General features: G+C 44.5%; 1 protein-coding gene across 1 annotated transcript in view; it reads left to right on the plus strand.

The window, feature by feature from the left end:
* The window catches only part of LOC8027919 (calpain-A), a 48034-nt gene that overhangs the window by 21292 nt on the left and 2031 nt on the right, over positions 1–24711 (plus strand). The window contains exons 8-16 of the mRNA XM_029986613.2: positions 425–600; positions 1445–1608; positions 6178–6395; positions 11151–11193; positions 13548–13758; positions 15164–15222; positions 21148–21216; positions 22582–22660; positions 23540–23653. Coding sequence (XP_029842473.2) covers positions 425–600; positions 1445–1608; positions 6178–6395; positions 11151–11193; positions 13548–13758; positions 15164–15222; positions 21148–21216; positions 22582–22660; positions 23540–23653 — 1133 coding nt within the window. The remainder of the gene's footprint in view (positions 1–424; positions 601–1444; positions 1609–6177; positions 6396–11150; positions 11194–13547; positions 13759–15163; positions 15223–21147; positions 21217–22581; positions 22661–23539; positions 23654–24711) is intronic.

The following is a 24711-nucleotide window of genomic DNA, read 5'->3' on the forward strand; positions in this document are numbered from 1 at the left end:
AGCAAAGGAGCGCAAACACCACGTCATCATTGAAGTTTTAATACAATAAAGCACACGATGGTCAATGTTTTACGTATATGTATTTTCTTGCAGTTGTTATAGCATTACATGTGACTCGCTGATCTCGACAATCTGTTTTCATAGATTTTGTGTATATTTCTAATATATCTAACCAGTATTACACTGGTGTGTTTGCCACATTCACGGAGACTATATAATGGTTAGGCTAGTTGATGCATGATGCTCAGGGAACTTGTAAGCGTAAAAAAAAAAGACGACGAACACGGCGGGAACACGAAATCAGACACGCGCCTGCCCGTGTCCACAATGTTATGTTCATCTCTCTTTGCATGTACGAGTTTTTGCGTGGGGAGTGCTTGAAAATAAACGTCGAGCTTTGAACCTGCCTGCCATCTTACCACAGGATGTCCATGGAAGACTTTCTAAAGCACTTCCAACTGCTCGACATTTGCCACCTGGGCCCTGACACCCTGAGCAGCCATACGACCGGCGAAAGTGCCTCAAAAAGATGGGAGATGTCAACGTTCGAAGGGGCCTGGGTACCGGGCTCCAACGCCGGGGGAGGCCCCAGTGACATGGGTAAGTGGCTGTCCGCATTTGGAACCCTTTTTTTTTTTTTTTTTCAATGCCGCCTTGCTGGTTATGTTTACCTTTTCTATGATGGGTTTAGCCGGTTATAGCAAACGCACAAGAAGTATGAGCTTTGTGACGATGCCCTTTTGACGCAGCATGATTGACTGTATTCGATCGTGTGCAGAGCTCAAGTTCGTCTGCTTCCTTTGCAGTGAATCTGGTACGTGACGTCAGAACGCCGAGCTTTGATTGGTTCTAATTGAAGAATAGTGGGGAGACCTCAAAGCAAGCTGCCTTGAATTCTAGCCACTGTCTTTCGATCAGAGCCAATCAGATCTCGGGATTCTGACGTCACCACAACACTTGCAAAAGAAGCAGACAAACTTGTGCTCCGCATAGCGTCGACTGCGGCAGAAGTAAGATTGATTGATTGATTGATTACTGGTCGATTGATTGATTGATTGATTGATTGATTACTGGTCGATTGATTGATTGATGTATTGTCTGGTTGATTGAATCTGATTGATTGATTAATTTATTTGTTGGTTGAATGACTGATTACTTTTGTTGATTGATTAATGATTGATCGGCTGGAAGATTGATGCATTGATTGCTTTATTATTTGATTCATTGGGTCATTTATTTAATAATATATTGGTCAAATGATATTGACACATAATTTGCATGAAAATGAGAATTCACGTTCATGGGTCGTGATCTAAGTTTAAGAGTGAAACGGACTCTAGAAATACCATAATTTCTACGTGACCCTCTTTGCGCCGCCCTTACCGGTTCCCCCGGCGTTAAACAAACAGTACTTGAGTCTCCCGTCGCGTTTCTCTAATCGCAGAGAAGTTTGCCACGAACCCGCAGTACATGATCACGCTGGAGGAGCCCGACGACGACAACGAAGATGGAGAATGCACAGTCATCGTCGCCCTCCTCCAGAAGGACCGGCGTGTCTTCGAGGCCACGGAGGGAATGTTTCGCAGCATAGGATTTGCTTTGTATGAGGTAAGCGAAAGATTCTTAGTTAATTGGGACCGAATATTTTCAGAAAAAAAAAGGTTTCTTCACTCAACGACATTCGCGCCTTTCGTCTTATGCCCAGCTCAACAATTACATGTTCTCTAGACTGTACTGACCATTGTGCTAATAAAAGCCAAAATGTCCCAGTAATATATAGTAATGGCTACATTTTAATATTGTTTAGTTCATTTTCCATTATTTTTACTAAGTTAGAAACGGCTTGTTGGGTTCGCTCACCAAATTCCCATAATTTCTACCAATGTGAATATGTCTTGTTCATTTGCACATTTGCACCTCAAAATTCACGCTTCTAACCGAACAATTCTTACGAGTGCAACAGTTTCCAGAAGTCAAGGCTGCAAGTCTCTGGAATAGCGTTTGTATACCACTAAAGAGGCATCATTTCTTAGAGTGCATCTCCTGCTACTAGGCAAAGCCAGCAGAAGTCAAGGCAGTGCGCAAAATGAACATTGGAAAGCATAACTGTGGTGTTTAATGAAACTATAGACCAGGAACGTGTCAAGACCACCCAGCATAATCAATGCGTGGGAACATCTGCTATGTGTTGAATCAGTGGCGGTCCCAGACATTAGTTTTAGGGGGGGGGGGGGCGAAATTGTTGCCCAAAATAACAAAAAAAAGAGCCACCACACTTTTTTGTGAATAAAGATTTTTTTTTTTATTAGTCCCACTGTTTGCAAGTCGGAAATGCGCAACATGTAAACCTTTGCTCGCAATATAGCTTTAGCGCTGAATACATTCGACACGTGCACAATCGTACAACATTACATATACTTTTTTTTATTTATTCACAAATGTTACTACCTTCCATTGAAAGGTGTCGTAGGACTGGGGTTTTATATAACAAATATAAAAAGTGCAGTGAAAGGTTCCTAATGAAAATGAGCAATAATTGAAGTAATGAAGTAATTTTCAAAACTTCTTTCACCATATTTACACCATATTCATTTTTGGCGAAATTAGATTTCAAAGAGCACACCCGCTCCAATGAGTCTGCTCTTTTTAAAGGGGTCTCCTTCCCTACGTCCCTATGTGAAGACGTCGTCCGAGCTCACAGATCCTCCAATCAAGACCGACTGTGCTCTCTTTTTGCTTGGCTGTAAAATAAAAAAAGATTATAAAAAGCGATCGATATTGGGGGGGGGGGGGGGGGGGGGGGGGGCGGTCGCCCCTTTCGCCCCCCCCCCCCCTTAGGACCGCCACTGTGTTGAATAGCAGAGCAGAAAGATTTAGCTATAATACTTGAGTTCGTCGCTTTTTGTTTACCCTTCAGCATTCCAGCACTTACACAATTACTCGCCAGTCTTGTCTACCAAGCAACCGGAAGTCATTCGGAGGACGAGAGACGGCATTTTGTTTGTAAATACGCATATACATTTTGGAAACAAACTGGCTGTACCAAATCCAAATAGTGAGCTAGCCTCTGCATCATATTAGTTTGAAGCAGAAGCGATTCATCTAAACCATCTACACCGTAAGAAAGCTGAAGTGTCCACTTTTCCACCATGCACTTGGGACGGCCAATCAAGTTTTCAATCTATGAAAGAAGCTTGGAAAATGGCGAGGTCAAAAATATGTATAGACCCCTTAAACAAAAAAAAAAACAGTCTGCGTTGTGTTTCTTTTTTTTTTTTTTTTCTTTAATTGGCCCTTTTAAAAAATCCATCGAGCGAGAGAACGCCTCCCTGAATGACCGTTTGGACGACTTCGACGGTATATAACGGCGTGAAAACCTGCTGTTCTATGGTGTAGACCAGGGCTGGCCAAGCTTCGGCTCTTCGCGCGTTAAAGTGCGGCTCGCGGCTCCCTACCCTAACCCCCCCCCCCCCCCCCACACACACACACACACACATACACACTCTCTCCCGGTCACACGAAGCACTTCCCCAAAAAGATAAATGGAACGTATTTTTAATTGAAAGATAGGTTGCGGTTCGGTAGACTTGTGCTACTGCTGCCTTACGCACAGTTGGACTGCTTTTGATTCGGGTATATTGAAAGTAGTTTGAGTTTCGTTTATTGTACTAAAAAAAGTTTGCCCCCCCCCCCCTCCCCTGCTTCCCCCCGCGGCTCTTGGAAGTTTCGTGGTTTTATTTGGGGCTCTTAGGCCGGGTCAGCCTGGCCACCCTTGGTGTAGACGATTCAAGATCAGAGACATCGGCGGAAACGGAAAATAGAATAGTTGACATGCTTCAACGTACGGTGAACCTTCAAATTGCCCCAGGAGACTTTAAGCGAGCGCATAGACTCGGGTCCTTCTCGGTTAAAAGATATAGACCTGTCATTGTGAAGTTTTCTTCATATAAGCTGGGAGAAACATATATAGCCTCCCGCTCAAATTTAAAATCTGCAGGCACGCCGGTCAATAAGGACTTCTGTCCCGCGACGCGCCAGGCTGGAGAAAAACTTGTCTAATTTGGTATCTCTCTAAACTCAACCTTCAGGCTGAGATATAACAAGCTTTCGTCAACGGAGAGTGCTACATTTATGATCACTTGATTAACAGTATTCAATTATCAACTAAAACCAATTATATCGCGCCTGTCTCCGATGACCAAGTAAATGGAAATCCTTCCCTTATAACAAATCTTCAATAGCATGTCGCGGGGGTTAATGGTTATCTTCAACCTTTGCCTTGTGATAACGTTTCCGTTCTGTCTACCAATATCATGAGTGTTGTTGCCAAAAAGTACGACTTGTATTCAATAATCGACTCATCTAGTGCTGACATAGTTTTTTTTCTAACCGAAACCTGGTTAACAAGCAAATCCGTAACTCTGAAATTGAACATTGTAAAAAACACTTTAAAATATATCGTCAAGAGAGAGAGAGAGTAGGGCTGGAGGCGATGTTCTCATTGCTGTCGCCTATTTTATTTCGTTATTCTGTATTAATGTGGTCACTGACCTCGAGATAATTTGGGTTTTTGTATGTATAAATTATAACAAGTATGTTTCAGGTGTCTGCTATCGCCCTCTCACAAAGATCGCCAATTTTGTTGCCGAGCTTCACAGTGTCGTTAACGCGATCCATGTCCGCTTCCCAAATGTGCCTGTAAATACCCTTGGGACACTTCAATTATCCAAACATTGTTTGGGCAAGCGACTGCTCTTTCCTTAACCCAATTTCCGCAGAGAGTAAGGATTTTTTTAAACTTCTGCACAGATTTTAGCTTTTCGCAGACACTTGTGCAGCCTACACGGGTTACTAATTCTACAGCCAATAAATTCTTTCTGTAGAATATGAGTGTCCCCCATTCGGCTCACGCTATTTATGTTTGCGTTATCTTTTCTTGAGGTGGGGAACGACTGAAATTTGGAAGGTAGTCAATGGTTTAGCGGTGAAACCGCAGATTTCTTATTTTTACAAACTTGGGTGCCTAAGGATTCTCACAATAGGCACCAAAGCAGCGTTTGGAAGGCTCAGTCTACGTCCGGGTAGAAGACACGCTACTGGGACTGCGGTAAAAGTGCAATCTGTTTGCTTGGCTTGCTCCACTGAGTTGTGGAGAGACCGTTATTTTGAACTCCGCAAACATTGCTTCTCTGCGCATTAGGAAAATCACGAAATTTGGACAAGTTTGAAGCCTTTCTCCTTTCTCTCTCTCCTCTCGACTAGCCAAAAAAGAAACAATTCTTTTCAAAACTGATTAGGAGTTCGAAAATTAACTAGTCGAACCTCAAATGTCGACGACGAAACTGAGGTTCGAGAAAAGTTCGCAGCTTCTCTAGAAATATAAAAGAATAGCCACATAGCCAACCACCAAATGTCGACGACAAAAAAGAAAAATAGCTCAAACTGGGCTATAAATAGCCCAATCTGGCAACACTGTTGGCAATATTAATTTGTCTCCCAGCAAAAGTTGCACACATCTGTGGCTCCGATAAACGTCGATATCTTAAAAGTAAACTCCTGGAGTTAGTTGCTGGGAAGTACATATTCATCCCATCCTATTCCATGCTACGCCGCGGCCGCGTGAGGTGGAGTGGTAAAGGATGTATAATGGTAAAGTTTCAACTGTCCCTTTTCCCCACTTTATGCAATCTCTATGGTTGTGTAGCTTTAACTATTACAAAAACACAACCTCTCCTTCCTCTTAAAACGTAAATAGTATGACCCAGACTGGAAACCAATACAGAGGCTTTCGTCGTGACCCGAAACTACAATGACATGTCCCCCTGAGCCTTGACGAGATAAGCGGTAAGACCCCGTTTTTCAACAATCCGAGATTTGAGAGATAACTGTGGTGGCATTTTCTCGGGACCATTGACGCTGTGCGTTGTTCAAAGTTAATTGCAAAACACCGTCTTTATATATATATATATATTGTTTATTTATTTTTTTTTGGGGGGGGAGGAAGGTGCGTTGGCACAACAGAATTCGGAGTTTATCGGGTAAATCCGAATTGACCAAATTTTTATTGGCGGGTATTTTCTGGAGTTTTTCGGATTTATCCGAAAACATGGAATTCCAGTTATTGCGTAATTTCATTACTTGTAATGAGTACCGCACATTTTTTAAATGTGATGGTAGGTGGAGGATCCCTGCTCGTGTCCCGTGCCGCTGACCCAAGAGTACCTGGAGGACAACACCAAGGTGGCCGAGGTCGAAGAGTTCCGGCCTTCGCGGGAGGTGACGAAGCGGTTCCTGCTCCTCCCGGGCAACTTCTGCGTCATCCCGGCCACCGAAGAGCCGGACTTGGCCGGAGAGTTCCTGCTCAGAATCTACACCGAAAAGAAAAGCATCTCAAAGTACGACTCGAATCTCCTTCTTAAGGCGGGCCTCCTGCGTTGACCGTAGGGCGATGCGCAAAAAGCGTCTTACGCGTTTGAACGATTCCACCTAAATGAAAACGTCGTGAAGCATTCCACAACAAGCGCCAGGCTAGCCCGCGTTGACGCCAAGACGGACGCGCCTGTGGCCTTCCGTAGAGCTTCACGTATTTGCCGCTTAGGGCGGGTCGGAGACCCTCCAACGATGACGTCATGTGCAAGCCTTGTCTTCTAGGCGGAATCGGTTTGAAACTGTCACGCGCGTAAAAGCGGGCCCGCCCTGAGGCCGAACGTGATCACGGAAAAAATGGAAACAAATAGCCAGAGTTCAAACTTTCCGTCCCACAGGTCAAGGCTAGAACGCTAAGAGCGCGAGCTTGGAGACATCGTTTCGTGCATTGCAAAGCCAAAAAAAAAAAAATATTATAATAAAATTGCCGTGACCTCAGTGGTACCATGGCCTCATTTATTCTAGAAAGCCTGTCAATTCCACGACGGAGCCACATTGAGCCGCGTCCTGCAAGGAAAAGGCGAGCAGCAGCGCCGAACGGTTACCGATATGCTATATAGCTCAGAGCCACTACTGGGGGTGGTCCCTCAACAAGCGCCAAAAAAGAGGCGCGGTGGCCTCTTCGTGAAATAACAACAAACCACAACGGAGAAAAAGAAAAGAGGCTACCGGCGCGCTGAGAAACGAGAAATGGCAGTGGAGGGTCGACAAAACATTTTTTTGATTTTCGCCAAAAAAAAAAAGGAGCTTGTTTATGTTTTCGGATTTTAACGCTGGGGATTGTTTGGCGCTGCCCGAGGACTCCCGTGCGAGCACCCCTTTCTCTGATCCCTTTTCCCCTTTAGAGCGGCCATTTTTTTCGCGATTTGAAGGCTTTTTAAAATAAAGGAGGCTATGGTAGTAATCTAGTGGTGGTGGCATGAATGCATCACTTTAGATCGTTTTGCGAGGTCAAATCTAGTGTGCAAAAAAAGTTTGCGTTCTTCAGCACTACAAAAACTTCAGAAAAGAAAAAACCTCTGGCGCCAAAATAAGGTGGGCTTGCAGGACCAGAAACGAGGGCTCCGTAGATAATTTAAAGCTTCGGTGCGGGAGGCCTACTCAAAGGAACAAGATATCCAACAGATTTCTCCGCGGATTTCTCCGCTAACCTTCACATATTATAAAATCGTCGCACTATGGCGAAGCGGCGCTGCGACGTCAGGTCCGCGGCTGAGGGGCGGTGGGATGCCCAGGCGGTAGAAACACTCCGGGTTTTGGCGGCGGATCAGATGGTATTCAATAATATTTTGTCGTTAAAGCGTTTTGGCGTCTACGGTATACGCCGCTAAATTCCTCAATGATGGTGCCATTTGTGGAAAACTTCTAGGTTTGAACTTCTAGAGCGCACGTCCGTCCCACCGGCACCTTGCCCGTGTGAGTGATGAAGTTGAGGAGGAAGTTATAATACACCCTTTGTTGACGTCACGCACGTTCGTCCCGGAATTTCTCTTTTGTGCGAACACCGCTGAACGAGAGTGCTGGAATACGATTCAAGTCGCTATTGTGTCTTGAATTTCAACGACTCGTTAATTCTTGCCGTTTTCAACGCATAATTCCTCCAGTGCCTGCACGAACTACTCTGGTCGAGCAATTACTCTAATACTCGCAAATTCGTAAAATAGTGTTTCTCGTTTTGCAGCTCTGCTCCTCGCTTAACTTTTTTTGTTACTGCAACAATCGTTATTTATCCCCAGTATGAAACCAGTAAACTGATACTAATACAGCAGATGACATTTGCAGGCACTTTTCTTGTCATTATAACTGATGTGCCGCGTATTTTACTTGTTAGCAAGCAGACAAGGAGTTAGCCAGCTTTTGGTAGTACGGTCATTTAGCCATTTCGATGTCCTCGGTGTCTCGGTTGTACGGGCCTTAAAGGGACCATGAAATGATTTTAAAATCGAGTTTCATCCACCGCACGTCGTAAAAGGTGTGAAAAGAAACACAAAAACACAAAAATAGGGAGCCAAAAAAAATTATTTGCTATAGAACTTTTAAAAGAAAACTGGACTCTTTTGCGCCTTCCTTCCTTTGCCTGTTCACTACGATGCATCCGCGGAAATGGAGCACGTCAGCCAAATCCAGGTCGCCTATTGGGTAAGAGCCTACCTCACCAGCTCCGCGATCGTAAACAATAAATAGCCGGCGAATGTTTCCTAAAAGTTTTGTTAAATAATATTCAGATCCACATTTTGTAGCATAATTAGAGATGTGTGGCGAAAATTGCCAAATTTGATAATGCTGAGAGCCAAGCGCCATCTATCGTGTGGTAAACGAAGCAACTACTGCGCGTGCGCAGTAGGGCAGGGCCGACAGTTACTTGAATGGCGGCGGCCGACGAACGTTTATTTTCTTTGTTTTCCTTCCTCTCAAAACTCTGACTGACTGAACGTTTATTTTTCTACGTGTTCTTCCCGCACGTGCCGACTTCAAGCAGCAAGAAAACAGTACTTAAAACAGACCACGACGAACAAGAACGCTGGATCCACCGACTCCGACGAAGCGTATAGGCCTAGCAGGCATTCCGACTCGGCGCTGCGTTGCTTCGTCGCAAGACCGTCTGCCTACGATCGGCTGGCGTGCTAAATGAAATATGCCCGCGCGACCCTTGTGGACCCTTCCCATATTATAGTTTGATCACTGACCTCAATTCTAGATTAAGAGGTGAGGTCAATCTCTTCCCCTTGTTTTCCGAGGCAGTGTTGACGAACACTCGTCGAAAAGGGACTCTTGTCGATTCTATCTTCTTGTTTTGTGTGATATAGAGCTGAAATAAACGCCGTATGGATTACCTTCGTAACACGGTATGTACACTTTGTTATTGGTATGCCATTTTTATTCTGACAGACTACACGTCACTGTCGAGCTATAACAGTTCGTGGGAGGTATACGTACAACCCCGGTCCAACCTTTCTTTGCCGAGTGTCGCGTCAGTATCGAGTTGCAATCGTAAAAGAACGGTCCCGAAGCGCTTACAAACAGCGCGAATACAGCACTTCCATCGAACGCGCGCGTCCGCTCCGAGTGTAAACAGGTATTTACGTGGCTCTTGCTGACACTCGTAGTTCAAACGTATCTTTTTTAACGTCGGCTCGCTCCTGCATCTCCGAGGCCGCGAAAAACGCCATCTACGTCGCTTTGCAAACGACTGACACGGGCCGGCCCTTCTGCCAACAATGACAGGGTGGTTGACTTCTGGAGTCTTCACCGGAAGACTCGCTGCACTTCCCAACAGGCATACCGGCGTATGGGACTAGTCCCATGCTGTCGCTGTAGCGCAACATATCTCATTGAATTTCGCTCAGCTGCGATGCGGCGATGAGAGGCGCCGATTCAGGAAATACGTCGGTGACATCAGCGCAGTAAAACCTACCGGCACACCCCAACTCGTTGCCGCTAACACTCCCATTCTCCTATTGCCGAGAGAACTTCCGGTTCCGGAAACGGTTTACGTCACGGCTTGTTTTGCGGTCAGTTGGAGAGAATGAAAAAGTCGATATTTCAATAATTTTTTTGTGTAGAAGTTAATAAACCGAGACGAAAACGGATGCCTGTTCGGCATTCAGTGAACATTGACGGTTTAATGTAAAAGTTGTCTGTAAAAAGTAAAAAGGTCATTTCATGGTCCCTTTAAGCAATTCTTTGAACTTATAAACTTTAGCAATCTAAACGCAGGCCTGAGTGTAAAAGAAAAATCAATTCTTAACCGCAATTTATTTCTCGAATAGACCATTTTCCAACGTTCGCGTAATCCACGTAGGAGCTGCTTCAGCTATTATCAGAGTTCCTCCATTGTTTGGGTGTCCACTTGGAACATCTATTGGACACAAGGGCTGCGTGACGTCACGGTTCGGCGTTTACTCGGCTGAGTTCGAAACTCGGCGACGAGTCTCGGATCCAATAATACACTTCGCATCCAAACAATAGCGACGGCCAATATAGCTTGACGAGGTTTTTAAAAGGTTTTAATAACTGCGCCTAAAAATCCCTTCCTGAAAAAGAAAACGGCGCAACAAAACAACTGTTTGTTCTCCCAGTTCCATGTCTTTATAGAAGCAACGTTTCTGTAATGATGAGCATTTATGCACCCGCATTTTTACCCGCTTTGCTCTGTATAACATTCACATCCTGGCGTCACCGTTGGCTATTTACGAACTGTAATGAGCTCGCCTTTTACTCGTTGAAAGCACGCGTTGCACACGAGGAGCCATTCGATAAATCTCCTTGTTCAAATAAGAGGAAAATATTCAAAAACGGCAATATCATTCAATCCATAAAGTCGCTAAATTGCCCAGCCACGCGTTGCGTATAATTTTTTGACAAAACCCAGTAATTGTCTATAATTGTTTATAATAAATACGATGCTAAAACATGTATAGTTTTGCCACTGCACTTTCATACTCGCTGTTTTCAGAGGTTACAGCTCGCGACACGGAAGTCATATCAACGTTGTTTTTCTTTAATAGATTTGTTTGTTTATGATTACTTTTTTAATCTCAACCTATTTCCTCAGTGTTTCGTGTCTTATGATGTTTGTCATTTATTTTTAAGGATGAAAGAAAAGCACCGTAAGCATACATTTTACCTGATGTACATAGACTATTTTTCAAAACTAGCGAAATAATAAAACCATATGTAGCAGCAAATTAATCTACCAACCGAATGAATTACTCTGACTGCAGGGAACACGACGAAACCCCCGGAATCATCGAGAAGCCGCCAGCGGTCAGTAACCTTTTGTGCCCTTGTATACGTGATAGCCCTTTCTGCTTTCCTTGTGTATGAAACGCAATAATAATTGTCCATATTGAATCGTGGTGTAGTTTTTGTAAGTCATGAAGAACGAAATCTTCTATTGAGCCCCGGATAAGCGCAAGACGTTTTGATGGAAGATCTAATTTCTTCAGGCTGAAGGACGATGTAAGACACAGCAGGCCGAAACGTCGACTCACTAAATGCTTTAAAACACAGACAACGCTTCGAAGTGCGACTGCATTACTTAATACTCTTCGGCGTCCTTCTACGCTAGTCAATATGACTCTATCTGGTCGTGTCGCATCGTTCCCCGTACTGTACCAAGTAAAAAACTAGCGGTGAGAAACCACCAGACAGCGGAAGTTTAATCAACAGTTTCGCCAAGAGACACCGTCAGGAGAAGTCTCTCGGCGAAATTATTGATTAAACTTCCGCTGTCTGGTGGTTTCTCACCGTAAGATTTTCACTTCTTACAGTACGGCGAACGATGCGACACGACTAGATAGAGTCATATTGACTAGCGTAGAAGTTTGGGCTAGTTGGTATGCAGACATTGTTATATTATACTTCAGCCTCCTCACTTATTTTCTTTTATATTATGAGATGATATAATATGGTGCAGTACGAAATCGACGTAGTAGAGTAAATAATGATATTGTATCTACAGCGTGGGCGCAACAGATAAAAAATCCACTTTCAATAAATTTTAAAATCAATAATAACAATAATGTCTTTATTCAAACCTGAGGGTTGTGGCACCACAGAAAGGCCTTCAGTTCACAATTGAGTCCTGTGGTACCGCACTATACAATAATATGCGCAAAAAAAAGAGGATGAAGATAAAGATTGTGCATGCTCGGATATAGAGCCAATAAATGAGCTTATTTATTGGCAATACTCGGATACTTTTATTTAACACAAAGATGCGGCCGTGTGGTATACGTGTTTAAACAAAAAATATATAAAAAGCATGCTTGTCTCAATAAAATGTTACAACTAACTAACAAAATATTTATATGGCTCTAAGTTAATCTTTCTTGACAACAAAACTTTAAGAAAAAAACACGTTCCCGTGGGTCATTGCAGTGTTTTATTGGGCAAAACAGGGACCGAGGTCGAAGTTACAAACGTTTTTGTTCGCCCCGGTTCGTTGTTCCAGTTAAATCAAACGTTCTAAACGTCGGCACACAGGTTTTCTTTTTTTTTTTTATGGGCACAAAATGGTGTATATAATATGCTAAATATTTATTTTGTATTGTAACTTTTTAAGACAAGTAAGCTCCTTGCAAATAAAAAAAAAAGAAAAAAAAAACACCGCCTTAAATGTCAGAGCATACAAAAGCTCTTTGCTGAGATTTATTCAAAGCGGATTGGATCCCTTGTACCCTCCCCGTGTAAAATGTGCTTCCTAGCGATATTCGGACGTAAAACAATTCGTATAAATAATCTAATCAACGCAAATGAATGAATCCTTTCGGACATATCTCCTAAGGAGATTCATTTATTATACTGGAGTTTGATAAATGCATGTGTCTGTAAAAATTTTAAAAAATTTATCCATTTAAATCCCGTTATTAATGCGTACAGGAAGGAAACCGATAACAACCCGGTTGACGCTGATACGCACAAATTTCAAACATAAAACAAGAACACTTTGAGATAACACCTGTAGCAGTTCCAGAAGATTGGAGCATCTATGGAACCGTGTGAGAGTAGCACCATGAACCAGACGGTTTATTTCCGTTTTGTGCAGGATATTTTAGGCTTTGATTATTTCTTTAGAAGCCTACACTCGTGAAATTCAAGAATAATAAATGTACCACCTAGTACACCTTCGTAAAAGGTTTCATCGCCCTAACTTTACTAGCCTATTTTTGCAAATTTATCTTGCGACCAACCAGCGTTCTAGAATACCCAGTCATAGCATCCTATATACTGACGAAGCCTGGCAGATCGCCACGAGAAGCGGCCGCCGAAATGGAAAAGGTGGAGTGGCAGACAACGGATGAGAGGAGAGCCACGTGACTGGCGCCCCACTGCGGCGAGACGCTGAAACACACTTCTCCCGAGCGAACAAGTGTGTTTCGGGTCCTCGCCGCTGCAAAAGCTGTGCGCTGACGTCCAGGTTCCCCTAAGGTTCCCCGAGATATGGAACTTTGATGCTCTGTGCTACCAGATCCTCGCACTTCAAATCTGCGACCGGGCACTCTATGGTTCCGTTGTCGAACTGCAAGGCTTTGATAGTATAGAGGAGGCTATGACCGTGTGTAGTAAAAAGGCTGCCATAAATGATTGACTTAGTCTGTGGGTTTTATGCCCTGCAGATCTTTGACGTGTGCCCTATTGACAAAGAGGATGACGGCGCAAAGCCGACGGAAAATGAGAACGAAGTGGACGGTGGGGAAGGAAGCAAGGAAGAGGAAGAAATCGAAGTCGACGAAGACCTCAAGCGAATGTTTAACGAAGTTGCCGGCGATGAGGGGAAAGTGTGCTGCGAGTCGCTTCAAAGTCTACTCAAGAAGGTTTTTGAAAGAGGTAATGCTACTCTTTTCTTGCTTCATCTAGCCTAATTGTGGTCTTGGCACAATTGTAAGTTACCGAAGATCCTTGGGTTATCATAGGTTATACATTTTTACAGCTCGCTCAAACAGTACGCTGGCACCAAAAATTCAGCAAGTGTGCAATCAAGGAGGTGAAAGTTTAACATAGTAATATTTACCCAATACTGTGGCAGAAGAAGGAAAAGGTATGCAGTGGTAGAAAAAAATTAAGGCAGACAACGTCTGGAACTAGGCTAATGCATGTATTTTATCATCCTCCTTATACACGCACAATAACAGTGCTACAAAACCGCTGAACACAAAAAGTCATACTCACAACACAAAAGATAACGCAAACAACTTTTGAGTGTAAAAGTGCTTTGTGCCCTTTTTTTTTTCTATTTCAAGAGGTATTAAGAGATTATTCTGCCATAGTTTCGGGTTGGTATAACTGTGATTCTATTCACTATAGAAAGGAATTCTTCGATATATTACGCTATAGGCGCGATTATACATTTAGTAAATACACTTCTCCAATAAAAATGTTTAACCAAACTTTGCGTCGGCAAGATATATAGTGCTCCAGCAAATTAAATCAAAGCCTAAATGTTTAGTATACACCAGCTCACTTGCGCCATTACGTTCTGCTCTAAAGCAGGTTCACCAAATTTATTACTAAAACCGGTGTATTGATGATTTTTTAATGTATTCTAAACCTACAACTTTGTTCAGTTACATTCAAATATTGTTTTTTTTAAAGGCTTTATATACGCAGAAAAAAAAAACGTGTCTTTATAGAGCCCAAACATTTAAAACATAACATATTTCAAAGGGTGGGCAATGATTCAGGTAAAAAAAATGGAGGTGCTGTATTACAGAGCATAGTACGTTCATCTGTGAACGGTTGTTTGATTTATGCGGAGAGCAAGTCGTCTTGTTCTTGAGCAGGAGTTGCAGTAACGTCAGAACGACGCCGAGCTATGGTTAGTTTTGATTAGAAGGATAGTGGGTATAGTTCAATTCTAGATGCCTGGAAGTCTACACACTCTTTTTTTTTTTCAATCCGACAATAAAAACTTGGTGTTCTGATATCACCGCAACCCTAGTGCAAGAAGCAGACGGGCCATTTGAGAACGCTTGGTTTTTGTTCCATTTGACCTCTTTCAAGAAGAGCTCTGGGCGTCTCCTCACGCAGTGTCGAATATGTTTAAACTGCGGTTCGCGTCCGCAAAAAGAGTCGCACTCCCTCTTCTGCGTCCTCCTCCTCGACTCATCTGAATAGCGGAGAAGGCAGGAGAGGAAACGCAACTCCCGTTACAGACATCAACCGTAGTTTCACTTTTCACCGCTTGCTGTCGACTTCGCCTGAGAAAGACATCTTGGTAACCCTCAACTTACAGACGGCAATCCTCAAGAGTTCTCCCTGGACATCTGCAGGAGTATGGTGGCCCTCATCGACGTATCCTTTCCGGCGGTGAATTAGTGAACCCGTTGCTAGGCCGGTCAACAACAATACCGTGTTATGCACAGCCGAGTACCTCATGATTGAGGTCTTTCCACACAGGAAACGATTCCCTCGGACTTGTGTCGTGCACGACTTTTGCCGGAGGGAAGAGTAGGTTTTACCTCCGCTTCCGGTTCACAGAAATGGTAAAAACACAGTCGCGCTGTGAAGTTCATTCGTTCGAAAGCGAACCGGGACCGGAAGTTCCGGTTCGCTTTCGAAGGATTACTGTCGTAGGTGAAAGCGGGCGTTCGCTTACGTCCTTGAAATGTGCTCATGACGTCGGTCCCTGGACACAGTCACTCACACATTTTGCTCAGACTGTAAGTTAAAGGGGCCCTCCGGAGCGTTCTGCGATGGTCTATTTATGGCGGTAACTCAATCTACAGGCCCTAGGGATCCTAAAAATCATAAAATTACGGTCATGCACGGCGGATTTCCCTATTAAAATTGCTCTCAAAGTCCCCGGCACGCCCCCCTTTCTGAGATGACCCCGGAAAACGGGAGGGGCATCTCTTTACGTGCCAGCCAATAGCAAGCGAAGGATTCCGGCGTCACTGCGCGTCACCAACGCGGCCGACCGCCGACCCGCGGAGGAATCTCTCGAACACGCGCGGACCTTCGTCAAGGAGCCCGGACTGCCCGGACTTCGTGCTCGGCAGTCGTCGTTCGTCGCACCGCACCGTCGCGCTGCTACCGCAATACGCAGTCGCATTCCACAGATGACAAGGAAAAGTTTGACTCGTTGACGTGGAAGGATCGCAAAGCTGGCTTCGGAGTCGGGATCCACGGGAAGAAGGAACACGTGTCCCGCAAACGCACGCCTGCGGACGCCCCGGGAAGCAGACGAGCCGACGCGCCGATGCATCACCCCCTAGCAACACGCTTGCAGGGAGAAAACATAGTTCGCTGGTTTTGGAGCGATAATTGTGGACTATGTTTCCCGCACCACAATCAGTTTACGTTTTTCTCAAACTCTAATTTACAACAAGCTTAAAAAATGTCGCAATAATAACGTTCGCATTCACCGCGAGATGCAGCATTTCCATTGGTCAAGTTTTAGCGATGGGCAGGGAATGGGGGATTGTCTTCCAAGAGAAAATAGTCCCGATATATTTCTTCTGCCATCTGCTTAATAAACGGTTTTTTAATCTAAAACTTTGTATACATATTAGCTTGCACCTACTACGCAATATAACAACATAAACAGACGATCGCAGAAAGCTCCGGAGGGCCCCTTTAAGGCCTCCGCTGCCGTTATTCGTACGAGGTCCCGATCCTTCCGAAAACATGAAAGGGGAAAAGCTGATGGGAAAGGCGAGAAGGAAAGCCGTGCTGCCTAGCACCCGGCAGTGTGTTAGGAAACGCTTGTGGGTTGTCTTAACTCGGGTGCCTACATGTTTCCGCCGCTCCGCTGTTTAGGGTGGCGACAACGTTTGTGGTACCTGTTGCCGACAAACGAGTGTTGCCTACCTCGTTACCATGGCAACCTCCGCTGTTTTCGTCGACCATTTTGTCACACTCGCCGGTCGTGCGCTCGGACTAAGCCGCTAATCCTCGTTAGGGCTAGGGAGTGCTCACCGCTCCCGTTCCGACGGCGTGATTTCGGCGTTCAATGCCGGTCTTGGCGTTCCATTTTGACGCGGGAATTCGCGTTTCGGTAAAAGCAACGCACGCTTCCTGCTCGCAACCTCAAAATACGAAACATCCGAATAAACAGAGCGACAGCCACGCCATCCCGCTGAGCCTCCGACTCCTCTTATGAACGGACACGGAAGTGGCCCCACAGTGTTGCCGGTGTGTCGAGACTACAGAAACTCAACGTTGTTTACGTTTAGCCAAATAAGAAGTGGGAAAAAATGGAGGTGGGAGAGGATCTGGGAAAGGGATACGAGAAGTTAGCGCCACCCTAAAGCGGAGCGGAAACATGTAGGCACCCTAGGCTTAACACGGTTTCTACAACCAGCATTGCTGTACCGGAAGTGTAGGTTTTTTTCCGGTTCCGGCCCGCTTCGATATGTTCCTTTTTGCCGGGGGGGGGGGGGGGGGGGGAGGAGGAGGAGGAGGCTACCTCCCGCCCTTGTCCTTGGACAAAGGCTGGGAGTGTGCTCGTCACGTACGTCCAGACAACCACTCACACGCTCTGCTGGCTGTCGCCAAGGCCTTGACTGTTGTCAGTTCCCAACCTTCTGAAAACAAGAAAGCGAAGTAGACGACAGTGACGCGGGGTAGGTTAACGTCATCACTGAAAAAACGCGCGCTCAGTGCAACTTTTTTAAAAGAGCGCTTGCCTTGTTTATTATCCACGGCATTTGCTGTGTCCTGTTTGCACAGCCGTTAATGGGGCAGTCAAGTGGATCCTGAAATCCTCTAATTATGGTAGTAACTCTATCTACGGGCTCCTAAGCACCCTAGCAAACACGAACTTACGCTCAGGGGCGTGTGAGTTTTCGATTAGTAATATAATCAAAGATTGTCATACGCCCCTCTTTCTGCGCCCTGCAGCAGACACCAGGGAACGCCATCAAACGTCGGTTTCAAACATAAATTGCTCTATTACGTCTTTTGCACCCAAAGACTTAAAGCTTTTGTAATAATACAGAGCATAACACGCCTAAAAAGTGCAATGCTGGTAACGTTTGGAATCTCCACGCAATGAACTATTTTCATGAGTCAAATTTTGTGGAGGTGGTGGGGATACAGAAATGCCCCCCTCCCAAAAAAGAAAAGATAAAATAGTGCTCTTGTATTTCTATTGCTGCGAGATTACTAGAATGTCTTGTCGTCTCGAAGTGGTCATTTACATTGACTGAAGCCCAATAAATAATATGCCATTAAAACAAGCCTCTGCATTGAGCACTTGATTGCCCCTTTAAGTCAACAGGCCGATCTCGGCGCTCTGGTTCGCGCATTTACACGAACGTCACATCGCCAGGTTCATGAGGTGAGAGAAAGGAGGGCACCCTGTGATCTACGCGTTAGCCTTTAACCGGTTCCCACATTTTCTTACGCGTATCGGGTAAGCCAATCTGGGAGCTAACGCGTGAACCACCGAGGCCTGTTTACCTAAGACTAGCCCTTGTCTGAACCAAGCGATGTGACGTTCGTGAAAACTCACCAGAGTGCCGAAATTGCACCGCTGACTTACTCCCAGAGCATTTCCCAATACGCCGCACGGAAACCTCGCTGGTGGGCTCGCTGAAATCGTAAGCGCGCGTTAAATCGGATACAAATTTCGAACATCTGACTTTTTGCTGCGAGCGCCCCAAATCGTTTCGTGTGCGGAAGCCCTTTGTGCACCGAATCAACATAGCTGCCACACCCTTAAACTCGGCCGTTTACAAAACTGTTCACGCTTCTCTGGTACTGTATGTCGATGAACCGCGTCTGTTTGGTGGCGCTTGCTCGCACGGGAACTCCGTGAAGGTTTAAAAAAGAACGCTCGTGTCACGTCTGAAAAACAAATGTCATCGAATGCTCACCTACGGATTTCAGACGACGCACAATTACATTATAAAGTCTAGGTCAAGTCAGTTGTTAGCTCCTCGACTTGGACGTCTTAGTGGATAGAGCACGGTTCGTAACTTCCTGCAGCATGCCTCCACCTTACTTCTAAATAATAATAATTTAATCATATTTATTCGTCAAGGCACATGACAGTGTGCAATCATTGGGCCGTCTAAGCCTGCAGGGACTTGTGGGACTTGACCCACAAGCCCCTGCCTTGACTTGACTAATAATAATAATAATAATAATAATCATTGTTCAAGAGAGCGGCGGCACCGCACAAAGGCAACAGCCCGTACCATGGAGGCACGCGGCGCCGCGTCTAGTGATGATGATCATGTGATGATATAATAGATACAAAATGAGGACGACGTGCTTCTGTCATTTATTATTTCGACGCTACCTTTTCTCAGCTAATCGATGATTAGATTATTTATTTTGAAATCAAAGAGGCCTTTGCCGGCACGAGGTAGTGCCGAATGTACTTTGTATATATGTTTTGTGTACAGTTGAAATATTTGCAAACACGGCACCCAAACATACAAATCGTTACTCTTTTCTTGAGTAAACTTTTTTTAGATGCGGAGATTTGTTTAATAAGGTCATTTCTTTGAAATAATCTCTGAAAGTAACGATTCCGGGCAGAGGGGCTGAGATATAAGCGTCGCTGGTGCCATTCGATATATATGTTTATTTTATTAATCATCTACGCATCGTATTCCTGAATTTCGGACTAAGCCCTTGATATTGACGTAAAACGTTCTTTGGCTTGTGTTTCCGAATTTTGTGAAACCAAATTAAGTTTCTCCGCCACATTTAGCAGAAAAATTGAGGTGACGTGACCTCAACACTAATTCAGCCCATAATGCAACGCGAGCAGTGTTGCACTATAGGACGTCACAGACCTACACACCAATTTCGCTTTCTGCGCTACGACGTCACTTTGACTTACAAATACCGCTGCGCAAATTACAAAGTGACGTCACTTTGACGTCACTTTGACTTACACAAATTCAGCTTCCCCGCTAGATTTATTGGGAAAATTTACGTCTCCTTTGACTTCAGGAGCAATTCAATTTCCCCGCCAAATCTAGCGAGTAAAATGATGTCACATGACTTCATGTCGCGTGGCTAGTTGCTCCGGATTTCGGGAAACCGGCTGATGTGAAGCCGGATTAAGTTTCCCCTCTAGATATAGCGGGAAAATGGACGTCAGATCACCTCCACACCAATTCAGTTTCCCCGTTAGATTTAGCGAAAAAAATCACGTCCCTTGACCTACCCATAAATTTAGTTTCCCCGCAAAATTTTGCGAGGAAGTTGACGTCACGCGACCTGATGTCACGAGACCTATACACCAATTCAGCTTCCCCGCCAAATTTAGCGGGAAACACACACTACGGGACACCGATTGCATATCCGTGCAGCCACGAAATGCAACTACCGCTAAACGCTTGTGACGCTATAACATTTCACGCGTCCAACAGAATGGCCTAACAATTTGCCCAAACATTTATTCTTCATCAGTTCTACGATGCTTGAAACGCGTCTTCCGCTGTTTTGTTTAGCGTCCTATGCGGGTTGAAACTGAGCGAAAGGAGGAGACTAGAGCGCGGAGGAGACGGCAGAACACCGAGCTCTGATTAGAATCACTAGTGGGTAGACGCAAAGCTAGCTGACTTTATCTTTGCTCCACTGTTCTCTACTCTACTCTCTACTCACAGAGACAAAGGTAGCTGGCTTCCCGTCTACACTTCGTTTCAGCCTAAACTACAGACGCAGCCGTTTCTACAAGCGCGAGCATGCGGCCCTGAACAGTGCTTGCACTGCACGGACGCGCGTGCTAGGCAAGGACGCTGAAAGCCCGGAGCTCGCTCTTGTAGCTCCTGCAACGCGCACACTTGAAGTGAAAAGGAGTGTACTCACTAGGGCATTCCAACTAGAGCTTAGTCTTCCGACGTCCTCATCGTCTCCTTCAATTTCTATACGAAAGTGGTCCCGCAGTAGCAACCAATTACGTCACCTGAGCCTGCGTGTCATGTCGAGGTGCCTAGATTACATAGTGTTTTCAATCGCTCGATCGAGGTCAGGTGGTTTAGAGGCCGTGTTTGCAATGCAAGCTGCGATGAGGGTACGAAACCGTTGGTCGTCTACAAGCGTTTCCACCCCTCCGCTCCCATTCCCCCTCTCCGTGCGACAACGCTACGCGCGTGCACTCGCGACCAATTCGCCCAGAAGGCGGCCGCCGTTAAATTGCAAACGCTTTGTGTGTTTTCAGTCATTAAATATGAGATCTCTGTGCCATGCTGTCATATATTGAACATATCACCGGCTTCTGGAATACGTTATTCATCTTTGACCGCTGCACTATAGGACAACTACACAGGACAGCTTTCGGTGGAAGAATTCGCATTTCTGTACAAGAAAATCAAAGAATGGGAGGTATGTGCAATTACTACGGTGATTTTGTTTTCATTGATGCACATATACAGCTAGCATAGGTGTAGCGATCGAATGTAACCAAGATCGAATGGCATATTTCTTTGAGATGCTCAAAGCGAAAATCAAGATCACTTTTTTATGTTTAATATGTTAATTGTTTTGAAGAAGTTATTTTTTAGGCTTTCCAAACGCCTTATTGAGCTGAGTTTGTATACACCGTCGGATAATTAACTAAAATGTGTTAATTCATTTTTTTCTTAAAGAAATAAACATGTGGTTTTAATTATAAACTTGCAGAGCATCATCGAAAACCACTATATTAGTCAATTGTAGAAATATATAATGCACCTGCATCGTTGTTTTGTTTGTTGTTTTTTTTAAGGGGGGAGGGGGGGGGGGGTCAATATGCACCCGAATTCAACGCGCTCGTGCGGTTTTTTTCGTTTTTTTTTTTTTTTTTTTTTTAAAGATTTGAGTGTTTGCACCACCAACCTTGCACATATTGCACGAGTGGTAGCTCTAGCTCACCACCGCGCTCCGATGCGTTCCAAACCTTTTTACAGCGGAGCTGTTAAGGGATAGTTTCCCCAGGATCGTGTCCCCCGCAAAGAAATGAAGACACCGAACTTAGGACACCTACCGCCATCTATGAGCGACGGCGGCAAGCCAGGTATCTGGTTGCCACCGTCGCTCACAGATGGCGGCAGCCTTTCCACTCTGGCTTGCCAACTTGCGGTCGACCATTACTTTCCATTGACAGCTCCGCTGGTCTTCCTTCGTCACCAAAGTGGAAAGGCTGAAAGTTGTACTTTATTTTATTTTATTTACTGATTTAGTAGTTCCCGATGAAGCTCGGCCAGTTTCAACCAAAAAGAAATAAATGTGTCCATATTTCCTAACTAAATATCTAATAAAAAAGTTTAGCATAGTAATCCGTCATTTCGTTACAATTAGCTTCTTATATTTTATCCCCTGGACGTTTAACTCACCTGTAGGGTCGAAATTGTTCTAGCTTTCTACGGCTTTTATTTTTAGAAAACAAATCAGTGGGAATGAATTCATGAACATCGTACCACGAAAACCGCAACCCCGTCCCCACCCAATTTTTTCTAAAAAGTTTTGTAAAAGCGTGGCCAAACACGGCAACGGTCATTAGAATAATCAATACATGTACCTGTCATAAAAAAAAAAAACGCTTCCTTTTTTAGTGCGAAACAAATTCAAATCTCACGGGGAACTGTTTCGACAGCGTCATCCCGTTGATTCCAAAGCAAACTACAGACATATGAATATCTTGACATCGTTTTATGTACGGTGCAGCCATTAGAGCACCTCTAATGGTATCCATTTTGTTATGGTTTTCAGGCCGCGTTCAAAGAGAGTGATAAGGACTGCACTGGCTATCTCAGCACCTACGAGCTCCGCAACGCGCTTCGCAATGCAGGTGAGGTTACAAAGATAAAAGCAAAACCGCCCGCGTACCGTTTTTTTTTTACTTTTTTTTTTTTTGTATTCTTGCCAGATTACGTATTTTCCGGGCAATAGTCGACGGACTATACGTGTTTGAAGATTAAAATTTTAAGCGGCGCGGAGAATCTACAGGTTCAGAGTACACGAGGATTTGTTTCATCGACTGTATACATTATGACGAAACGTGACGGATTTTCTGAATTACAAGGTATGTTAATGATATCGGAACCCTACAAGCTTCTTTGGAGCTAATAAACCATGCATTATTCCAGGTGTGCCGCGTACGAAAAACTTGTACGCGGGGGATGGGCACCAGGTTCAGACTATGAACCAGGTGCGGCCTGTATAAGGAAAAGCTCTTTTGTGTATGTGTGTTATATTTCAACCTAAACGAGCCCCCGCGAACTATCGCTCGAGAAATACGGTGCTTGGTCAAAAGGAACTGTCATGATTTCACATTGAATTTACGACTACATTTCTTTATGCGACATGCCTATAAGCCTCGAGACGCTAGTGTCATTACTTAGGCGTCTTCTCAGGAAATTTTACGTCAAACGCAAAGATACCTGTTCAAGATTGGGTAACTGGGACGGGTCGAATAGCCCGTCATTTTCGGATAAGGAACCTTTCTTTCAAACCCTGCGGCACCTGGTCAAATTTCACTTATACGTCCGCAACAATTAGCCCAAATACACAAATTGCAGTTAACAAAACAAGAAAGCGACCGAAGTTTGTAGAGAAAAATGCACAAAAAGAACCTCCTTGAGGATTCAAAGTGGCAACCAATTTTTTATGAAAAAACGTTTTTTTTTAAGGCTGACTTAAGGTTTCCCGTATTTCAACCTTCATCCAGGCTACAGCGTAAACCAGCACGTGCTCAAGGGTCTGGTGCTTCGCTACGGACACGACAGGAAGATCGGATTCCAAGACTTCATCGGCTGCGCCGTGAAACTTATGTGCATGATCTGTACGTATACCAGAAGAAAAAAAAAAGGTCATAACAAACTGCTGGGCGGTTGTGTTGCGCGTGAAACCTTTCGGTGTCTCGCTACTTCTGGGATGCTTGCTTGGCTCGTTTGGTCTTGACTGTTGTGCATGGGTCTTCATCGTCTTGTCTGTCTAATTCGATATGTTGTTACTCGGGGTCGCGTCTTCGGGCGTTGGTTTGTTATCGCTTAGCAGCCCACCTGGCCCGTCGAGCTAGTCGTCTTCGTTTAGCCTTATTCTTCTAAGACTGGAGCCTACGCTTTCGGCGCTCTTCGTCGATTAGTTTATCTGCTAACTCAACGCGTAGCATGTACACCTGATAGAAGTTCCTGGAATGAAGATACCGACGATATTCGTCTAAAATCAGCCAATCAGAGTTGAGCTTGGGTATGATGCCATACATGATGTCACACCTGGCTCCTCCAATCAGCACCAAGATAACCGACGGCTTCACAACGTTTTTGGACCCCACCCCTCAAAAACCAATTAAGTTTCACGTTAAAACACTTCGATTGCAATTAGTGTTTTTTTACTAGACTTGAACTCACTTCGTGAAAGAGTGCGCGGTTTTGACCCCGTGAAATAGACCACTTTGAGTACACGCGTCATGTGTGGTCAGTCTTTTTTGCAATGTTTTTCAAGCATTTCTGGTGCCCCGTTTAAAAAACGGTTTTAATGGAGCATGTTTCCAGCTATGAACATATGCTTAGCTTGTAGCTGTGTTGCCGAATCGTACAAAAAAAATTCATTCTTGTGGAGAAGACCAAACTCCAAGGAGTAAGATTAACCTTAATTGGAACGCACGTAAAATATGAAAACTAGTTTTTAAATGCATGTCTTATTTTATGTTCTCGTTCCGACCTTGAATGAAAGTTTACGAGACATGTCCAAAGTTTCGACAACACAGGCATGTAACCACCATAGTCTTCAAGCAGCAGGAGACAAACTATGTGGTAGGCATGGCCAACGTGAACATAGCTGACATTTATTCATTCTTTATTTATTTATGCATACTACCGGCCGCCAAGGGGAAGCCAA

The sequence above is a fragment of the Ixodes scapularis genome, unplaced genomic scaffold, assembly GCF_016920785.2.
Source record: "Ixodes scapularis isolate PalLabHiFi unplaced genomic scaffold, ASM1692078v2 PGA_scaffold10__122_contigs__length_95168666, whole genome shotgun sequence".
NCBI lineage: Eukaryota > Metazoa > Arthropoda > Arachnida > Ixodida > Ixodidae > Ixodes > Ixodes scapularis.